At 33.4% G+C, this 17,651-nt stretch overlaps 1 protein-coding gene across 3 annotated transcripts in view; it reads left to right on the top strand.

Moving 5' to 3' along the window:
- LOC125070411 (formin-binding protein 1-like) overlaps positions 1–17,651 on the top strand; it is a 42,393-nt gene that overhangs the window by 10,499 nt on the left and 14,243 nt on the right. For all 3 annotated transcript variants that reach the window (XM_047680287.1, XM_047680280.1, XM_047680296.1), the window contains exon 2: positions 16,907–17,022. In XM_047680287.1, the coding sequence (XP_047536243.1) occupies positions 16,907–17,022 (116 nt within the window). The remainder of the gene's footprint in view (positions 1–16,906; positions 17,023–17,651) is intronic.

Genomic DNA, 17,651 nt, shown 5'->3' with positions numbered 1-17,651 from the left:
GTTTGTTTTCGTTCTTGTATCTCCAAAGTCATTAAACGAAATTTAAGCAATTCACAATTGCGTATTCGTAAACGAATTACGCTATCTAACTGTTGCAAATCAAATTAATAGGTGTATTTTTTCGCGCAGCTGTTTATCGGAATAACAAGTCAAGGCTTCGAGTGTGAAAGGAATTTGAAAAGGCTTCACTAACCTTTTATCACCTACATATACAAGTCTGTGTATCAACTTACGCGTGATTAAAAAATCCGAGTAATACTTTTTTTTTGCTGGAGTCGACTACATCCGCCATTTTCGGCACTCGTATCCCCCTCAAAATAAACGTGCAAATATAGAATGAGAAGTTTTCCCCTCATACAAGTTACTATTGAATGCGTCACCTGTTAACAACACAAGTGCATTCGCTTCGTTTTGTGATTCACAGCCGGGATGAATGGTTAGAGCGACGCTTGATGGAGCCACGTTACGTTGAAAGCTTGAATGACTGACTGCAGAGCAATTGCATCGATGCTTCTAGATCACTTTACACAGTTATCGTTCATCGATATGTATATCTGATAAAATGAAGAAGGCTTTAGTTAGGAGCATAGAACAAGTGGATCTTAACGAAAATCGTTGCTTGATACAATTACCATTACCATTACTAATGTTTGTATACAATTCTGATTGTCTATACGAGTATTTCATATGTGCAGGAACAGCGTGGAGAATAAAGCACGAAACTTTCTTAATAAGTGAATAGTCCTTGTTCAATCAGTGGAACATAAAATGGCTGTAATTTACTTCATTTATATCCAGTAAAATCAACTCCTAATTCTTTGTATGTATGCTTTCATACTTCTATTAATAATGAAATTAACATACATATTTGAACGTGAGTCCATAACCTCATAACAATGTTCACACGTCATACCTTCCAGACGTTCATAGCGTCACGTATATGTGATTGGTTCGTGACTAAATTCGTGATTGAATCAAAATCTTGTCAATACGAAACGTCTCTGTTCGAAGTAATACGCAATTATTGATCATTTCAGTCTGTTACAGAGGGTTTAACAATCATACTGTTTATTATTTAAATAATTATATTTTATTAAAGATACCAACAAAGGTAACATTTGAATTTTGAATGCAAAGAGATAGATAACCAATATTGGTATAATAAATATTTTGCATTTCTTCAACGTTAAAAACAGAGAGAAATAAATACACTCCGGAAAATGAGGAATATTGTTTGTTTTTTGATTACAATCTGTAATTGATTGTGATATGTACATATATCTACATAGTTTAAAATAAAGTCGCTGCTTAGATATTTTAAACTATGCAACGTTTTAATTGGTTTTTCATCAATAAACAGACTGGTTTAAGAGGAGGGATGAAATACATGAATATTATAGTATTATAGTAGCCGAGAATTACAAATTTCATCTTAGCCAATTTATTTTTATATATATATTCGTACAACTTGTATAAATATCGTAATTGTATCCTCGTAAAGCAGGGACGAGTAGCTAGTGAATAATAAATGATAAAATAATTTACTCTACTTCAAGGGTTATACTGTGTTCTCATGTAAACCAGTATTGCGTGAATTTGTAATTAAATGCAATGCAAGATATTTTGTTAGTTATTGTTATGGTATAAATTGTTTCTCGTATAGCAATATTATGACGGTAATATCATCGTAAGGTTAAATACTGTTCAGTTTTTCTGCTTGGTGAATAAGCCAAAACGAACTTTACAAAGTGTTCGCAACGCAAAATGCAACAGTTGATATTTCTTTTGAAACTTATTTCCATCTCGTGCCATTGTTTTTGCCATCCGTTGTAGTTTTTTATTGCGAATTGATTGTGGCGGATAAAACTTACGGCTCCGTAAATAAATTCCGTCTTTTTTCATCGGATTTGTTTACACTCGTATCTGTCAGTGGCTCGGAGTTTGGGAGCCGGTACGCATTTAGTTTCAGGTACCGATGGGTTAATGCACTCGTGCTCATCAATTTCACTGGCCTCTCTTATGCTTTTTTTTTTTGTTGAATTCGAATTAAAATAAACTTCAACGGTCTCCGATGAACGCTTACCCAGAGGTTGTCTTAAGATTTAAGTTGAACCTTGATCGACGCAAATATATAAAATGACTTGTTGATTTATTTTCAGATGACGCGAGTAAAAGTAAATTTTATTTAAAGAAATAAGTGTTAGATTCATTATCTTTTTTTTTAAATAGCTTTTTCGGTGTGTGAATTTGATTCAGCGATTAAGACAGTGTTGACAGACAGAACGAACTACTTTTGCATTTATGATATTAATATATACCAGAGTTAAAAATTAACTAGCTTAGTCCATCAACAGCTCTTTGTTTGAGATTTCTAGATGTTATGCGCTTTTTATTGTCGATCATTCTATTCTAAGGCGCCACTTGAAATACCGTACGTTTTTGCTAGTTCAGTCATCATATTAGTGGCCGCTACAAACCGAAATAACAAAGTGGATTTTCAGCTTCAGCAACGCTGACGTCATGCGTATAATGACTTCATTGTATATATTTGAATTATATACAATTAAGACAATAAATGCTTCGAAGTTTCATAAGCGGTTGATTATATTTCGATAACATTGTCTTGACGTTCTTATTATAAATATTTTCTGTATTTTTAGTTAGCTAGCTGATTAAGTGTTTATGTGTTATAGATCAGTCAGGAAATATAGCACTCGTATACCAGTTATTCTAACGCTATGCTGTAATATTTTGTATTGCTTTGTTCCGGTTTTAAGAGTAAGTAAGCCAGCGAAATTACGTACACACGGGGCATAACGTATTCTATTCCATGGTTTGCAAAGCATCGATAATGTAAGAATTTATTTGGATTAGTTTGGCCTATGAACACATTAGTTACCATCATGTAGTTTATTTTTATATGCATAGATGATGCTGATATAAAAATAAGTTAAAAAGATGCGATACACAACACGTTTTTTTGTGTTGCTACATACATTCGGTTTTACTAACATTATATTGAGCTTAATAGTCTTAATACTACTGTCTGTGAAATATCTCCCTAGTAAGAACCTACGAAATTGTCGATTATTAAAAAAAAAGTAACAATTAAATCTATATATGTGGTTACAATTGGCAGTTTCATTAGTCGTATGCACGTTTATTTATTGTTTCAGAGTACACGGACATATGAGTGTTTTGGGTATTCATTAATAATTATCTTCCGAGTAGTTTAATTACTTAGTCGTCATGTTGAAGTTATGGAATTCTGTGTACACTATCGGCCCGCAGGCTGTGGTTTTGAGATCCCTGGTGTAATCATTATTACGAGAGACGCTTACACCTGCTGCGGTCGACCCCACTGACCGGTTCCACTACCGCTTCCACTCAACTGTGAAATTATGCACATCTGCTGCTCGCTCCCATTGTTCAAACATATTCCTTGATGGAACATTTCAAATGCATTGCTTATGAGCCCGTATTCCTTCTTCTTTTACCTTACATCGAATTAAATACCAATTCATAATTGGAATGTAAGAAATGAATTGCTCGTTTATAACGTTTAAGTAATGCAATGCTAAATTAGCCTTGCGTTTGAATAGGTGTCTTTAAATTGTCTTAGTTGTTTGTTAAATGTATTTATTTACTAGTAGGTCACTTACTACTATATTCATTTATAACTAATACATATACGTTCCTATACCTATTTAGGTTCTTGTAATTTATATGAATCTTTTCCTTTAATTCGTTGATTTTAGTGTCAACATTTATTTTATTGTTTCCTCTAAAGTCAAACGTGAAAACTCCATTTTTATCTTAATACGATTCCTCTTATCAAATAAAGTTTATAAAAAAATATTACCTACGTTTTCATATAATAATCGTTAATGCCTCAATACTCTTTACATTTTTAGCACTTTATTATATTTCTTTTAAATTAAAAATGTGTGTATTTGCTTATAAGCCCAGCTAATTAAACGAGCGCAACGTTTATAAAAAACTATTTATAAATTTTGGATAGCATTAGGTAGGCGGCCCGAAATTTTTTTCCGTATTTATTTATGCATCGGAATTATTTGATATATATAAATTCTAAGATACATTGAAACATACTTTATAATAACAAAAAGTTCGTATCGCAGAATGATAATTGAAGTACAAATATGAATCATAATGGAAATACCGATACTTAATTTTTAAACTCAGTTTTATAAAATAAATACGAAGGATAATATGATCGAATATTTTATATTATACATAATAGTACCAACACACATAAAATTTAATTAGAATTGTTAGAGTATTTTTGGACGGTGATAATTACCGTTGCACTGCAACGTAGTAGGAAATTCACGTTTAATCCGAAAACCGAATGACGCATTTGAGTGGAGGTCGTGGTTGATCGACCGAAGGGTAAATGTAGTCACACACAGTTCACATTGAGAAGTATAGAACAGTAGCCTCTTGTAATCGTACGGCGCCCGTCTGCCGCCTCGGCCAATGCTGCCAAATGTCCAAACCTATTTCTGTAGCTATAGATGAGCATAAAAAACAATCCTATTGTATCCATTATATTCGTTTCAACTATCAATAACAATCTTTCAATCTCCGTAACATACGAATACGACCTAGTGAGCAAGTTATTGCTTATTGCTATTACGTAGCAGCGCTAAATTGATCTCACACCGAAAACAACAGACAGTACCACAATTGTGTAACTACGTATAAAATTGTTAATTCTTATATGTCTTCCTAACTTTCGAATGATCGCTGTAACACAATAATGACCAACAGCTATTCAAAACGTGTTGCCTTGAGATCGTGATTGAATTGTGATCGTGATACGTATTGCTACTGCATTACAAAGCAGGTACGATATTATACCACTGTTTTGATGACAAACAAGTTTTGACGTCCTACTGTTTAATTTCGTTTTCAGTAATAGTAACGAGTGCGTGAATACGGTTTCGAATTAGAGGATTCATCTTTTTCTCGGAATATTCTAGAAACTTGTTCGATGAAAATGTTTAATAAATCGGTAGAACTAAATAACTAGCCACTTGCAATGACTCACATTAACTAAGTAGGCAATTATGATGTGTTATTCTCGAAATTGTTTTATACGTTTACTTTCCAACATCGCGCTTGCATTTTTCCACGAGAAAGCGGAAACGCGCGTGTCTCAACAATGGCTCGAGGCTCGCGCTGAGCCACATTCTATACTCCTATTGTATATTATTCTCGGAACAACCGATAAGTACCACCGTATGGGGCAAACTACTGCAAATTCACGTTTATTTCAACTTTGCAGCGTTCAGTCGTCGTGCGGGTATAGCTTCATTTATTTGAATGTCAAGATAATACTCAATTTACTATCAAGTCACCTGTCCCCCTTCGACTGACGTCTCTAGGGGAATATGGGGGCTACTAATCCAATCATAGATCCCTTTAGGAGTGCAATTTCTTTAAAAGAATGAGTAAATGAAGATGAATGAAAAATATAGCGAGACACTAATTGGTATTGACTCATTCAATGGTCGTGTCGTAATTTTGCATGTATTTGATATTTTTACTTTTGTTCAGCGTACGAACAGAATTGATGACAGGATACGAGCCCTTTGTAAACACAATGAGCAGTAGAATGACAAAAAGTTTTTATATACATTATCCAGACTCGACACAATACGCCCGCGCCTTGCATTTCTTCCCACGTAATAGGTTCCCGGCATTAAAAGGGAGATCCGACGAGAATGGGTACCTGTTGTAATGAAGGAGTCGTCATAAAGTGTGCAGTCATTTTTTTAAACAAAACGTATCTCTGTTAACCACGTTTCTATGGTTTTCAGACACTATGTACACATTTTGTTTTTTATTTTATTTTCGTGTGAAACACATTCCTTAACTATAAATGCGGTGTACCAATGAACGTCTTATAGTAATTCTAGGTCACACAGTACAGTTGTACGTTCGTTACAATTTCTCAGCGAGATTATGGTTGAGAGACTTGGCAACATCTCGTTAGTGGAAGAGTTCTTTCCTGTGTAGCACTCGAGGGGCACGTAAGGAAAAATACAAATACATTTTTATTGTTAACTAGAATCGGCCGATAAATTTTTTCTCGTATATGTTTGTAAAGAAAACAATGTCAGAAGTATTTGAATTATTTTAGTTCCTTGTTTTTAATTTTAAGTATTTTTTGTTTGTTTCATCGCACATGATATTCCTTTATGGGATATGAACGGACTGAGCAATGCCTGGTTGAATCTCGTTAGCGAATTTCAGCCGTTTTTGCCACTTACCAGACTCATACAGAGTTACTTTCACAAATTTTGCTATGTGTTAAATTAAAATATAAATAACCAGCTACGTAACATGAGCACTCAGGAAACTGGAAAACGTTCTATGTCGTTTTATACGTACGCAGTTTTATTTAATTTAGCTTGTGTAAATTGTTAATGCTTTTAGTTTTATTAATAAACAAAATTAAGTCTGTCCAGTTGTGGAAACCTTACGGGCTACCTCTTTTAAAGGTAATAACAAAAGGTTTTGGTCTGACTTTTTTGTACTCTATTCCCAACTTTTTCCATAGACAATATAAATCTAGGTAATTTTGTTAAATATAATGACCTCGCTAAATTAATGTAAACATAATCAGGTGTTCATGTGGATCAAACAAAACTTTCTTATAATTAATTTACAAATATTAATAAAAAGTTTTAACGTCAAAATAAAAATAATAAAACTTCATTCAGGCACTTTTATTGTTTTTTAAGCTCGAAAAATATTGCATTGTATCGTTCCCTTGTTTGTACTTTCACTTTCGTAACATCACATACATTGTAGTATTTTTTACAATTTCTCCATAACGTCCAACTAAAAGACGAGGGAATCATTTAGTATTCTAGTATTTTTATTAAAGAGCTGAGATGCGTCAGCGGATAGATGATACTGTAGATTTTTACTGTGTGTTCAGATTAGAGTCTGAACAAACAAGTATTATTTCAAGTGCGTAGCTTGTGTTTGTACTCCATTCGATACCCTTTTATACAATTAACCAACAGTTGCTGTGAGTTATATTTATTTTTTAAATTTAAAAAAAGTAAATTATCAGTTATGAGATAAATTCTCTCCTATTTGAGGAGCGTTTGAAGCTCATCACGCGCTCTTAAATGCAGGTTTTTTATCGGACACGATGTTTTCCTTCCCCGAGATGAAATACAAACACAAATGAAACACTAAAATTTAGTGATGCTTGCCTGGGTTTGAATCAAAAATCCTCGATAAATTTAGTAATGGCCAGTTCTAAAGTATTCTTCAGAGTATAGAGCGGTCAGTATTTAGTATTCAGTTTAGGATGAAGGCAATCGCTAATGTATAATGTACACAATAACATCATGTACTGTTTGTAAACAATAGCTATTTTCGAACATCATAAGTAAACAATAGACTCGCTCAAAGGTAAATGCATTTATTATTCGTATTAAAAAATACCAAAGCCTCTTATGGATGGGTAGTTTGGGGGTCTATTCTGGCGATACCGTATGATAGTATTGTTAAGTAGCTTTGTAATTTTACAAAAATTCATAAGCGGCGAAAGCGCAACGGTGTTAATTAGTTAAATACCACATGTACCGTGTATTAAGGCACAGCTAAGGGTTGGCTTGTTTGAAGTAAAAATCATAATATATTTCAAAGAAGCACCATTGCATTTTACTATCCTTTCTCAGAAGTAATTATCCAATATACATGAATATCCAGTATACATGAATATAATACACAATTATTTTGTACATCTTACATGGAAATCAACGAATACTGGAATAGCCCGTTTTTCTTTTGTATATTTCTATTGAATATTTTGCCATGTTACTTAGTCGGAATTTAGTAAGTAGCAAATGTATATTCTTAGAATCTCATTTCTACTATCACACAGTGTAATAAACAATGCTATTTCATTGCACAAGTGTACCTAGATGTTATCAACTTCGTCACGTTCAAGGATCATGCTCAGCTATGAGACGCTCCACTCGTGTAAATATTTAGCCCCAGACTGCTCTTTCGACGGGCGTGAGTCACGAACTGTGACGTCACAGGGTGTCGGTTGTGAGGGTGAAATACACCCTAGCGCCCGCCGTGACTCAACCGACCACTCGTAGAAACGAAACCGAGACATAATACGGATATTGGTTTTACATTCGGTTATCGATAAAATATCCACACGGTTTCGACGGTTCTATTGATTTATTTCATGCTAATAATTAAGTTAGATAGATATTCCTTTCGAAAGAATCTTTTCTTTATGTGTTTCAAACATGAATTTACATAGTTATTATAAGCCGCGTATAATTATTTCGCATATAAATTATAATGAGTTCAGAACGTCTCTATTCTTAGGGACTTATTATAAATAAGTAAAAGTATTGGAAAGCTGAGAAAGTGAGGTTACGATACGACTTTTAATGAGCAATAATGTATACAAGTCACCGGTATTATATTTTAATAGCGGTCAGCGCTGTTTAAACGAACGAATAATGAAAATGTATTGAGTTTTCCATTTTTATTATTTTACAAACAATATTTTGCATATCGCATGGGTTCGAGACATTAAAAATTCTTTACAGGTAGTTGTGAAAGTCTCCAACGAGATCACCATACGAAAACTATGTCAGTGAGTCGTTACGCATGAATTGATTGATTGCTTGCTCAATTTAATTAATACTTTAACTATTGACACATGAATTGCGAGCTTTATTCGTCAGCGTTACTAAATTCATCAATGAAATAGAGTTTTTATCAATTATTTTGTTCATGTACTCGTACACACTACCGTGGACGATCGTAGACACTATTAGGCGCCAGGACAGCGGAGGGCAATACGATGGACCTCCATTTTTCTATCTACTATGCATTTATTACAATCTGCATAATATGATAATTTGTAATATTTAATTTTCATTTAAAATGTTTATTATTTACTTCCCCGTAGATCTAATAGCTAGCTTCAAAGGTTGGAGATATCGAGATACTAGCTTTAAAACCTCGCGGGGACCTAGTCGGACCAATAGAACTATATTGGGCCATTTGTCAAGTAATTCGGAGTGATTATTACCCAATTTCTTTGAAAGCTTGTTTGCATACACATATGTGTGTGCACAACATCTTCAATGAGTTGGCTAACCTTCATTTAGAATGACCGCCTTAGCCGAAATAAGCCGGAAGGACATCATCATCATCACTTACTATAGAAGAATTTAAAAATTGGGACTGACGCTCAAAGTTAATCGTTTGCAACTTTTTTTTTTTCTGGACTCTTAATTAAAACAAAATGTTGAGTAGCTGAATTCCAAATTAAATTATTAACCGACTCCTTATATACATATAAACATAATATATAAAATGTATGTTACGTTAGTAAAAACAGTATTTTCTATTATCTATCATATATCTATTAACATTACATGAGTATTATTTGACTTCGTTGTGGACGTCTAAGCTGTTGGCCGTGATTTAAATTTAATTACCAAATAACGCCATATATATTCGAATGAATATACGTATAAAGCAACCTACTAAATAAATTGAACGTACACAAATACCGAAAACGCTTAATGTCTCTATCGATAGGATGGAATACTGTAATCAGATATTTTTCCATTCCATTGTTTTATGTAAGCGGAGAATATTTAAAATGTTATTGGTATCCGGACTCAATGTACGAACAACCATATATGTTCACATTCTCGTAAATATTATCTAGGACTCGGCATAGATGGAATGTGGTACAACTGCATTACGGACAAAATGATTTTTCCTATTACAAAACACATTTATGCTATTTGATAAAATACACATTAAGTTAGTTTCAGTTCGTTAAATGTAACTGTTGGGAATAATATTGCGTCCTCATGCGTTACGGATTCGAAATTCGAATACAAGTAACAAAATATAATTAATATTTAGGTGGTAGGGTTTTTAGGAACGCGCCTGGGTAGGTACAACCCAGGTCACTACCGCTCATCTGTTATTCTATCCGCAAAACAGTATTACTTTGTATTGCAAAGTTATTAGTAGACTATCTTATTTTTGTATATAATATACATACTTTCCTACTGTCGATGACCAGATATACAAATTACAGATTTTGACGTAGTGTTTTCATTCGTCTTCAAAAACATTTTTTAAAGAAATTTATTATTGTTTGCGAGGAATTTAACTCTTGACCTTCGTAGAATAAAGTATCCGACGGATCGTACCTTCTCCGAACAAATTACTCCATTCTAAATAAGGCGATGAGCGCTAAGATAACAAAATGTTATTTCAAAATAGTTTAACCTAATGAGGTATTAAAAATAACACTTCATATTAATGCAGCAAGGTTCTTTAACCTTAAAACGATAACATGCAAGAATGTAATACTTATATTTACTAGTAAAAGTGTAGCAATCTTTATTTACACTGGCCGACATCTGGTTTAGTAATGAAATTATGTCACCTGTTAGTATTTCGTAACGAATTATATAAACTCAGTACTAATTCAACACCTCTCGATCGAGGCAATCATTCATACAGGTACTTACTAATGAGTACTTGTATATACTCTCAGGCGTATGCGGGTCTTGTTTATGTATATTAGTAACCAACAGATTTATTTAAAACGTAATTTAGATGACATAATACACAACTTTTCTATATAAAAGTTTTTTTGAAACATATTTAGCTAGACTGAATTCGTATCGAACACCCACTTAACAGTTTTTTTTTTGTTGAAATGTGTCCCAGTGGTTGCTTGACAGTTTGATTTAAATCGATGATAACCTGTTCAATCTCAGAGGGACCGCACTTTTTTATTATGCCTCGAGTGTATGGTGGTGAAGGAAAGCATACAGAGGAAAAGTTTATTTATCGGATGAAATACTGCTACGTATGTAAGTAGCCATCAACTTGTACTGTAGTGGAATAAGCTCTTTATAGCCTCTTCAAGACCCTTACAAAGCTGTAGAACACTTTCGAGCTGTTATTTTTTACTGTGTACCAATTTGTATGGTGAGCAAGAGATACCATATTGACGGCGTATGAATGGCATAAGAAATGGTTAATTTCATACAGTTCCAATTCGTGTAAGCATTAAAATTTAAAGTATTTGACTTATATAACGGCAATTATGTGTTAAAGAACTTTGTATCCAAAGTATAGTATATATCAAGATTTATCTCCGGTCAAAATGAACCTAATGCATTTTAGATCACGATTACTATTGTCTCGGCTAAACTATCCTATTATTTGTTGGTACAGAGCGATGGACCAGAACAAGAAATAATGCATTATTATAAATATTGTTTATGTTGTTTTTTTTTTTTAATTTGAGTTCAAATAATAAGCAATGTTAATTAATATTATGCTAAAATGTTAAAAAAAATGTGAACACGTTTGTTCGAAGCGATTGTTACAATATATTTTTTATGAGTTCAACTTGAATCCCACGTTTTTATTATATTTAAGTTTTATCTTTAACTTTTACGAATTACTTTGCTTTTGTGTGAAATAGACACTGGAGAAGTTCATGTGTTATTACGTAAGGTTATTGTTTGATTATATTGATTCATCGGCCGTATAGTAATCTTATCACGGAGGACCACATCATTGTTGTCTGATAAAGAGGGGATGAGTAATAAGTGCTAATTAGGCACGGCCAGCGTTCCTCTGACATGAGTCATAGTCGATCAAAACGATTGCCAGCGACTCTGTTCCGGTGTGACTTCGACGTCGACGTATTCAAGACGAAACGGAAGCAAATATAATGTATGAACACCGTGTGAAAGGTTACCGCAGTGTAAACAAAGCCGTCATTAATTCAGCGCACTTTTTTGTTTCATAATCAATAGGTTGTGTGAAGCGTTCACATACGCATTCGGATTCTTCTATGGGGCTGTTTAGAACGGCGGGGAAAATAGCCTCCTACTGCGACGGACGTGTCTAGCACCGTTCTCGTTTAATGACTAAACAATTGGACTAAATGGGGAAGTACATGAACAGTATAAGCCGCCGTTGTGATGAGCGAGACTGTGATTATATGTACGTATATTGAAATCAAGTAATTAAATACCTAGGCACGTATATACGAAACGTAAAAGTAACGTGTTAAGTTATTAAATTGCCTTTAAGGTTTAAATTGAATTATTCATAATATATACGTTTGAAACTAGAACGACAAATTTGATGTTGTAATGCGGCGCAATTGAAATGACTAATGTTTATAAAAAAGTGACCTGTTGATATAACTTAAGAAAAACTACGTGTTATTATGAACATAACATATATATATCTTAGACAAAAGCATATTAGTTATGTTACGTATAAACATAACCGTATAATTGTTACTGTCGAGGTGTGACATTGGCATTCAACTGAGACGCTAGATACCAATACCTAGATCGCAAGGTCATGATTCGTAATCACTAAACAACATCGATGCCGATAATATCCTCTGTGAACAGGTTAAACAAAACGGCCTGGCTATTGGCACGCTTCATTCAAAGAATAATCATATTTTAAAATACCATGAAATATTCTCAAATAATAAAGCTGAAGTGAATGGGAATGTTTTGTTTTATTACGATTTTATAGATATTTAACTAGGCATAAAGAACAGCTGTTTTGTGTTTGTTTATTGGCAAGTTCAATGCCAATGTTTATTTCGAAGGTGGAAATAATAATTAAACGCTCAGTGACTACGTAATTAGTCCTCCTGTTTTTACCTGACACATAATATCCATACTCCGTTCCGTACATATTATGCAGGTTGAAGGTTAAAATTGGATTATTCTTTTTAATCTCCATAGGTATTATAATTGACATGTGCTTGTTTTTTTTTTAAGTTAATTAAATATGTATTTGTTATTCTTGTCGCTTTTTCCTTTTAGTATTACGAAATAAAACGTCATAAAACATCAATGCCGCCTAGTTTTCCCCTTTTTCCGGACATGGTGTAGGTAAGTTGCACCTTAATAGAAAGCAAGTTAGGTGGAAGTGGCAATCCATCAGGTTGATACTCAATATCATATTAATATTCTAGTATAATTAGCCAAGGTAAATGGTGGCATTACACATGTCGGTAAGCGCTTTGGTTGTGCTCAGCATACTGATGATGCTTCGGACGTTCTGTGAGCGCATTCCAAAGGTAGCGCCGGACGCTTAAACATTTCGTACTCGACCTTAAAGTAATGCTAACTATTGTTCAAGCCACAGTAGACCCTAGGAGCACGCGTTAAAGTCTACATTCAAAATGATCTTCTAAATTTTGTTACTTTTATTTATAAATATTTTGAAAGTATTTTTATTAATATCATTATGATGATTACGACGACTATTCGTTTTAAAATAAACCTCATTTAAAATTTCATTTCATAATGTTGTAACCATGTTCCATATTGATAATAATGTGTAATTATAATGTAGTTATAGTTTACTGCTTAATGAATTTTAAATGGAAATCTTGTAACGTCTAGGCGTTTAGAGCAAATGACATGTTCAGCGTAATGAAGTCCCCGGCGGACGGTTGAGGGGAAGGCGGTAACTTAATGGCCCTAGGAATAGCTACTGCATTAATATTCAGCCAAGTTAATGCACTTTTAGTCATACAGAACTCTTTTAGCGTCGTGGAAAATGCAGGTAGTTGTCACCAATCCAGTTCTCCCACGTCCAGTCGAGGCGCTCCCACAAAGTTGAAGTTGCCCTAACAGCGGGCCAACGAACTGAACAGCTTAATAACCCTTTGACTAATATACCGAATATATTCTTAAATATCACATAATATTCACAATTTAAAGTACACTTAAATTTGAATTTTGTTGTTTTGATAGTGAAATTGGTACCAGTAATGGACGGCCATGACCGCGAGCCTTAAATAAGTAGAATACAATGAGAAACCTTTCAATTTTTATCGATTCGAGTTGATGATCCGTGAACGTTAACGTGTAATTATGACAAAGCGAGGCCTCATTAGGACGGGACTAAAAACAACGGTAAATCCGATGTAATTAAATCGAACTTGTCGTTAACCGGTATCTACGTTCGGAGGAAGAAAGTATCACGATTCGCAGACGTAAAGGATATTCATAACAATTGTAAGGATGGATGATTGCAAAGTCTATTTCCTCGTAGAAGTCACTCGAGAGACGGTCACTCAGGCTTAATCAAAAATGACAATGCAATATATGCATGTCGTGTAGTGCTCCGTAATAGAATGACAATACTCGGACGGATATTACTTGATGTCAACCGTATTTTAGTATCGACTGTCGCAGCACGCAAAGCGTTAGTACGGGAATATAGCATGCATTGTTCGTTTTAAATCCCAATAGATCGATTGAAATGTTATGACGTTACTATGATGTTATATATTGTTTCACTCGTGTATATTAAGCTGAGTACCTACTGACTTCGTTAAGATAATCTCGAAAATATTGTTGTATAAATTAAGAAATTTTCATATAATATTTTATACTCCTATATATACCAGTCGCGCCGTTTCCAGCAGAAGACAAAAACATACGTTAGTACTTTATCAACGTGAAACAAACGACTTATTCCAAAAAAGTGTGTGATCTTATGTATTTATGCTATTCTAAAATGTAAAGGCCTAGGATGTGCAGTGCCTCTAGGATTACAAGGCTCTTAAATTTTCCAATATCTAAACAGTATCAACTAAACAGGTCAACTTATAGTTTAATTTTGATAGTCGTCAGTCACTCGGGAGATTCTAGACATATAAATAATAACGACACCACAGGGGTTACATAAATAGTAATATTAGGCATTTAATCGTTTGCATTTATAACTTTTACTTTTAAATAATTCTTTTTTAAAATGAAATTGTTAATTATGATAATTAAATAATTTTAAATGGTAATTATGAATGTATATATTATACAGAAAGTAAAATGTATAAGTTAATTTATTTTAGGAGTAATATTTCATGCTTGCTTAACGCGTCTTATTTCAGAAGCTCTTATTCACTGATGTTCTGGTTTAACGAGATTATTTTAGGATTCACAATGAAGGGATAATGCACGACGGCAAAATTTCAACCATGATTCATGCGTATCGGATGTCATGTATTTCTCATGTTAAAGTAAACGTATTTTATGTAGCTCATGTTGATATATTTATTATAATTCATAATCATGTAAAATATTAATCGAATTAAAAATAGTTACGTATTTTTGCAAACATTTAATAATTTAAGTACTTGTTTTATTAATGATTTTAATTGATTTTACCTTTTTTTTAAATAACCCTCTATACGACAACAGTGGAACATTTAATAGCCTACAAAATTGGTATAAACTTTTTTTAAAGCATTAGTTTAAATTTTAGAACATCAGTAATCAAATGATTCATTTTTATGTATAAATTTTAAAGTTTATAGCTTAGAGTAATCCTTTACGGATATCGGCACTTTAATCAGGATGTGATACTTCGGTAAGTTAGGAGAAACGGAGGTGGGCATTTAAGTGTCGTTGTCCTCGGCAAACCTCTAGGCGAGTCAAGGGCGGTGTCTTATTGATGTAGACGTCGCGTGCGCATCTTAGCACGCTATCTCCGTACACCCGATTACCCATGAAGTATAACATGAACTTTGTAAATTATATTAACAATTATATATTTTCAATATTTCAATTATTATTTTTCATATTATTTTTTTACATTACATTAACAGCCTGTAAATTTCCCACTCCTGGGCTAAGGTCTCCTCTCCCTTCGAGGTGAAGTTTTTGGAGTATATTCTACCACGCTGCTTCAATGCGGGTTGGTGGAATACACATGTGGCAGAATTTTGTTGAAATTAGACACATGCAGGTTTCCTCACGATGTTTTCCTTCACCGCCGAGTACGAGATGAATTATTACAAACACAAATGACATGTAAATTCAGTGGTGCTTGCCTGGGTTTGAACCCGAAATCATCGGTTAAGATGCACGCGTTCTAACTACTGGGACATCTCGGGTCATATATTTATAAATTGGCAAAGATAAATCTATTCAGTACAATTTTCACCTCTGTAAGTAGTTATACGATAATTTTAAGCAATATTTTTGGTCGTTATTGACGGGCTTCACAATCGCTGTACACACGATGATTTTGTTTTTTCTTTGTGCGTCAATCACGTGAAAACTACAGAACGTATCAAAATGAGACGACGACCAATGGACTCGGAATCGTTCGTAGATGGTTATAGGCTATTCATTTTTTGATTCCGTTGATCTATCCCTCTTAATATAAAAATAGATGTAGGAGTGAAAAAATATTCGAAACTGGCAAATTCATGTATATTTTCCTCTAATGATTATTGTTGTCGAATTTCAACCACTGAGTGAACACTAGTATATACAGTAATGCGTGATAATTAGTGTAGACTTGGTATTTGTTGATTTATTCAGGATATAAACTTAATTGTGTATAATTGAAACGCGTTATTTATTAAATAAAAACAGTTTCTCGTCGGTTTAATGCAACAAAATATTTATTCTAAACCCATACTGAGTTTGGCATTAGTTATTCTTGAAAGTAAAATTACGATTAAAAAAGTGTTTATAAGCGACTCAGTTTATTAAAAATGTCGTAATTTACACGTTTGATATAATTATTGTGTTATAAATATATGAAAACAATGACTACATATTAGTGATATATAATTCTAAAAAAAAAAACATATTCAGTTCATTGTTTGATATGTGTGTTATTAAAATTACTCATCGGTAGTTCATGTGTATGTGGACATATAAACTATACTAGGACGAGTTATCAGTTTGTCGTCAGTTCCTGATGACCGGGTATCGCGATCTGCATCCTCCAGTTTAATGATGACAACGCACGTACTAAAGATTTTTTTTTTATTTGTTCGCAGGATCAATATGATAACTTAGCCGCCCACACGCATAAAGGAATTGAATTCTTAGACAAATATGGAAATTTCGTCAAGGAGAGGTGTGCGATAGAATTAGAATATGCAGGGAAACTCAGGTAATTTAAAACATTATTTATCCTCACATTATATCCTGTACTACTTATCCATTACCGAGCTTACTAATTAACGCTTTAGAGCGGATGCATATTTAAACATTGATTTATCTCTATCTGTCATCAGTAATTTGACATTCGAAAGAAGAAGACAAAGTATCGTGTTAATACAACCGCTATAAAATGTTTATTATTAAGGGGGTTAAGTATTTATAGTTTTGAAGTTGATAAAATAAACTTACGACTCGATAATACTATTCAATTCGTTTCTACACGCTTCGTTAAGAGGAAAATGTTTATGTTATGTTTTGATTCTGTTTTGAAAGTTATATTAGATGGGATGTTACGTACGCAAGAATATATTATAATGAGCTTACGCAAGGACAAGACATCATATGATGGTTATTAGCAGGATGTCATCCGTACCCGTCTAGCGAGTTTTGTATGTAAATTGGTAGAATGTTCACTTTCACTACATCATTTTAAAATATTTACCGCATAAATATCATCGAACTGATATATAATCGAAAAATTATACATTTCACCGCCCCACAGAGAATGTATGCGTTTTTATTTATTTTAAATATTTTATTCATTGAGGTCTTTTTGATTTTTTAATCACCTAATAAGCA

This window comes from Vanessa atalanta, chromosome 2 (genome assembly GCF_905147765.1).
Source record: "Vanessa atalanta chromosome 2, ilVanAtal1.2, whole genome shotgun sequence".
NCBI lineage: Eukaryota > Metazoa > Arthropoda > Insecta > Lepidoptera > Nymphalidae > Vanessa > Vanessa atalanta.
The sequence above is the reverse complement of the archived record's forward strand: the minus strand, read 5'-3'. Positions and strand labels throughout refer to the sequence as shown.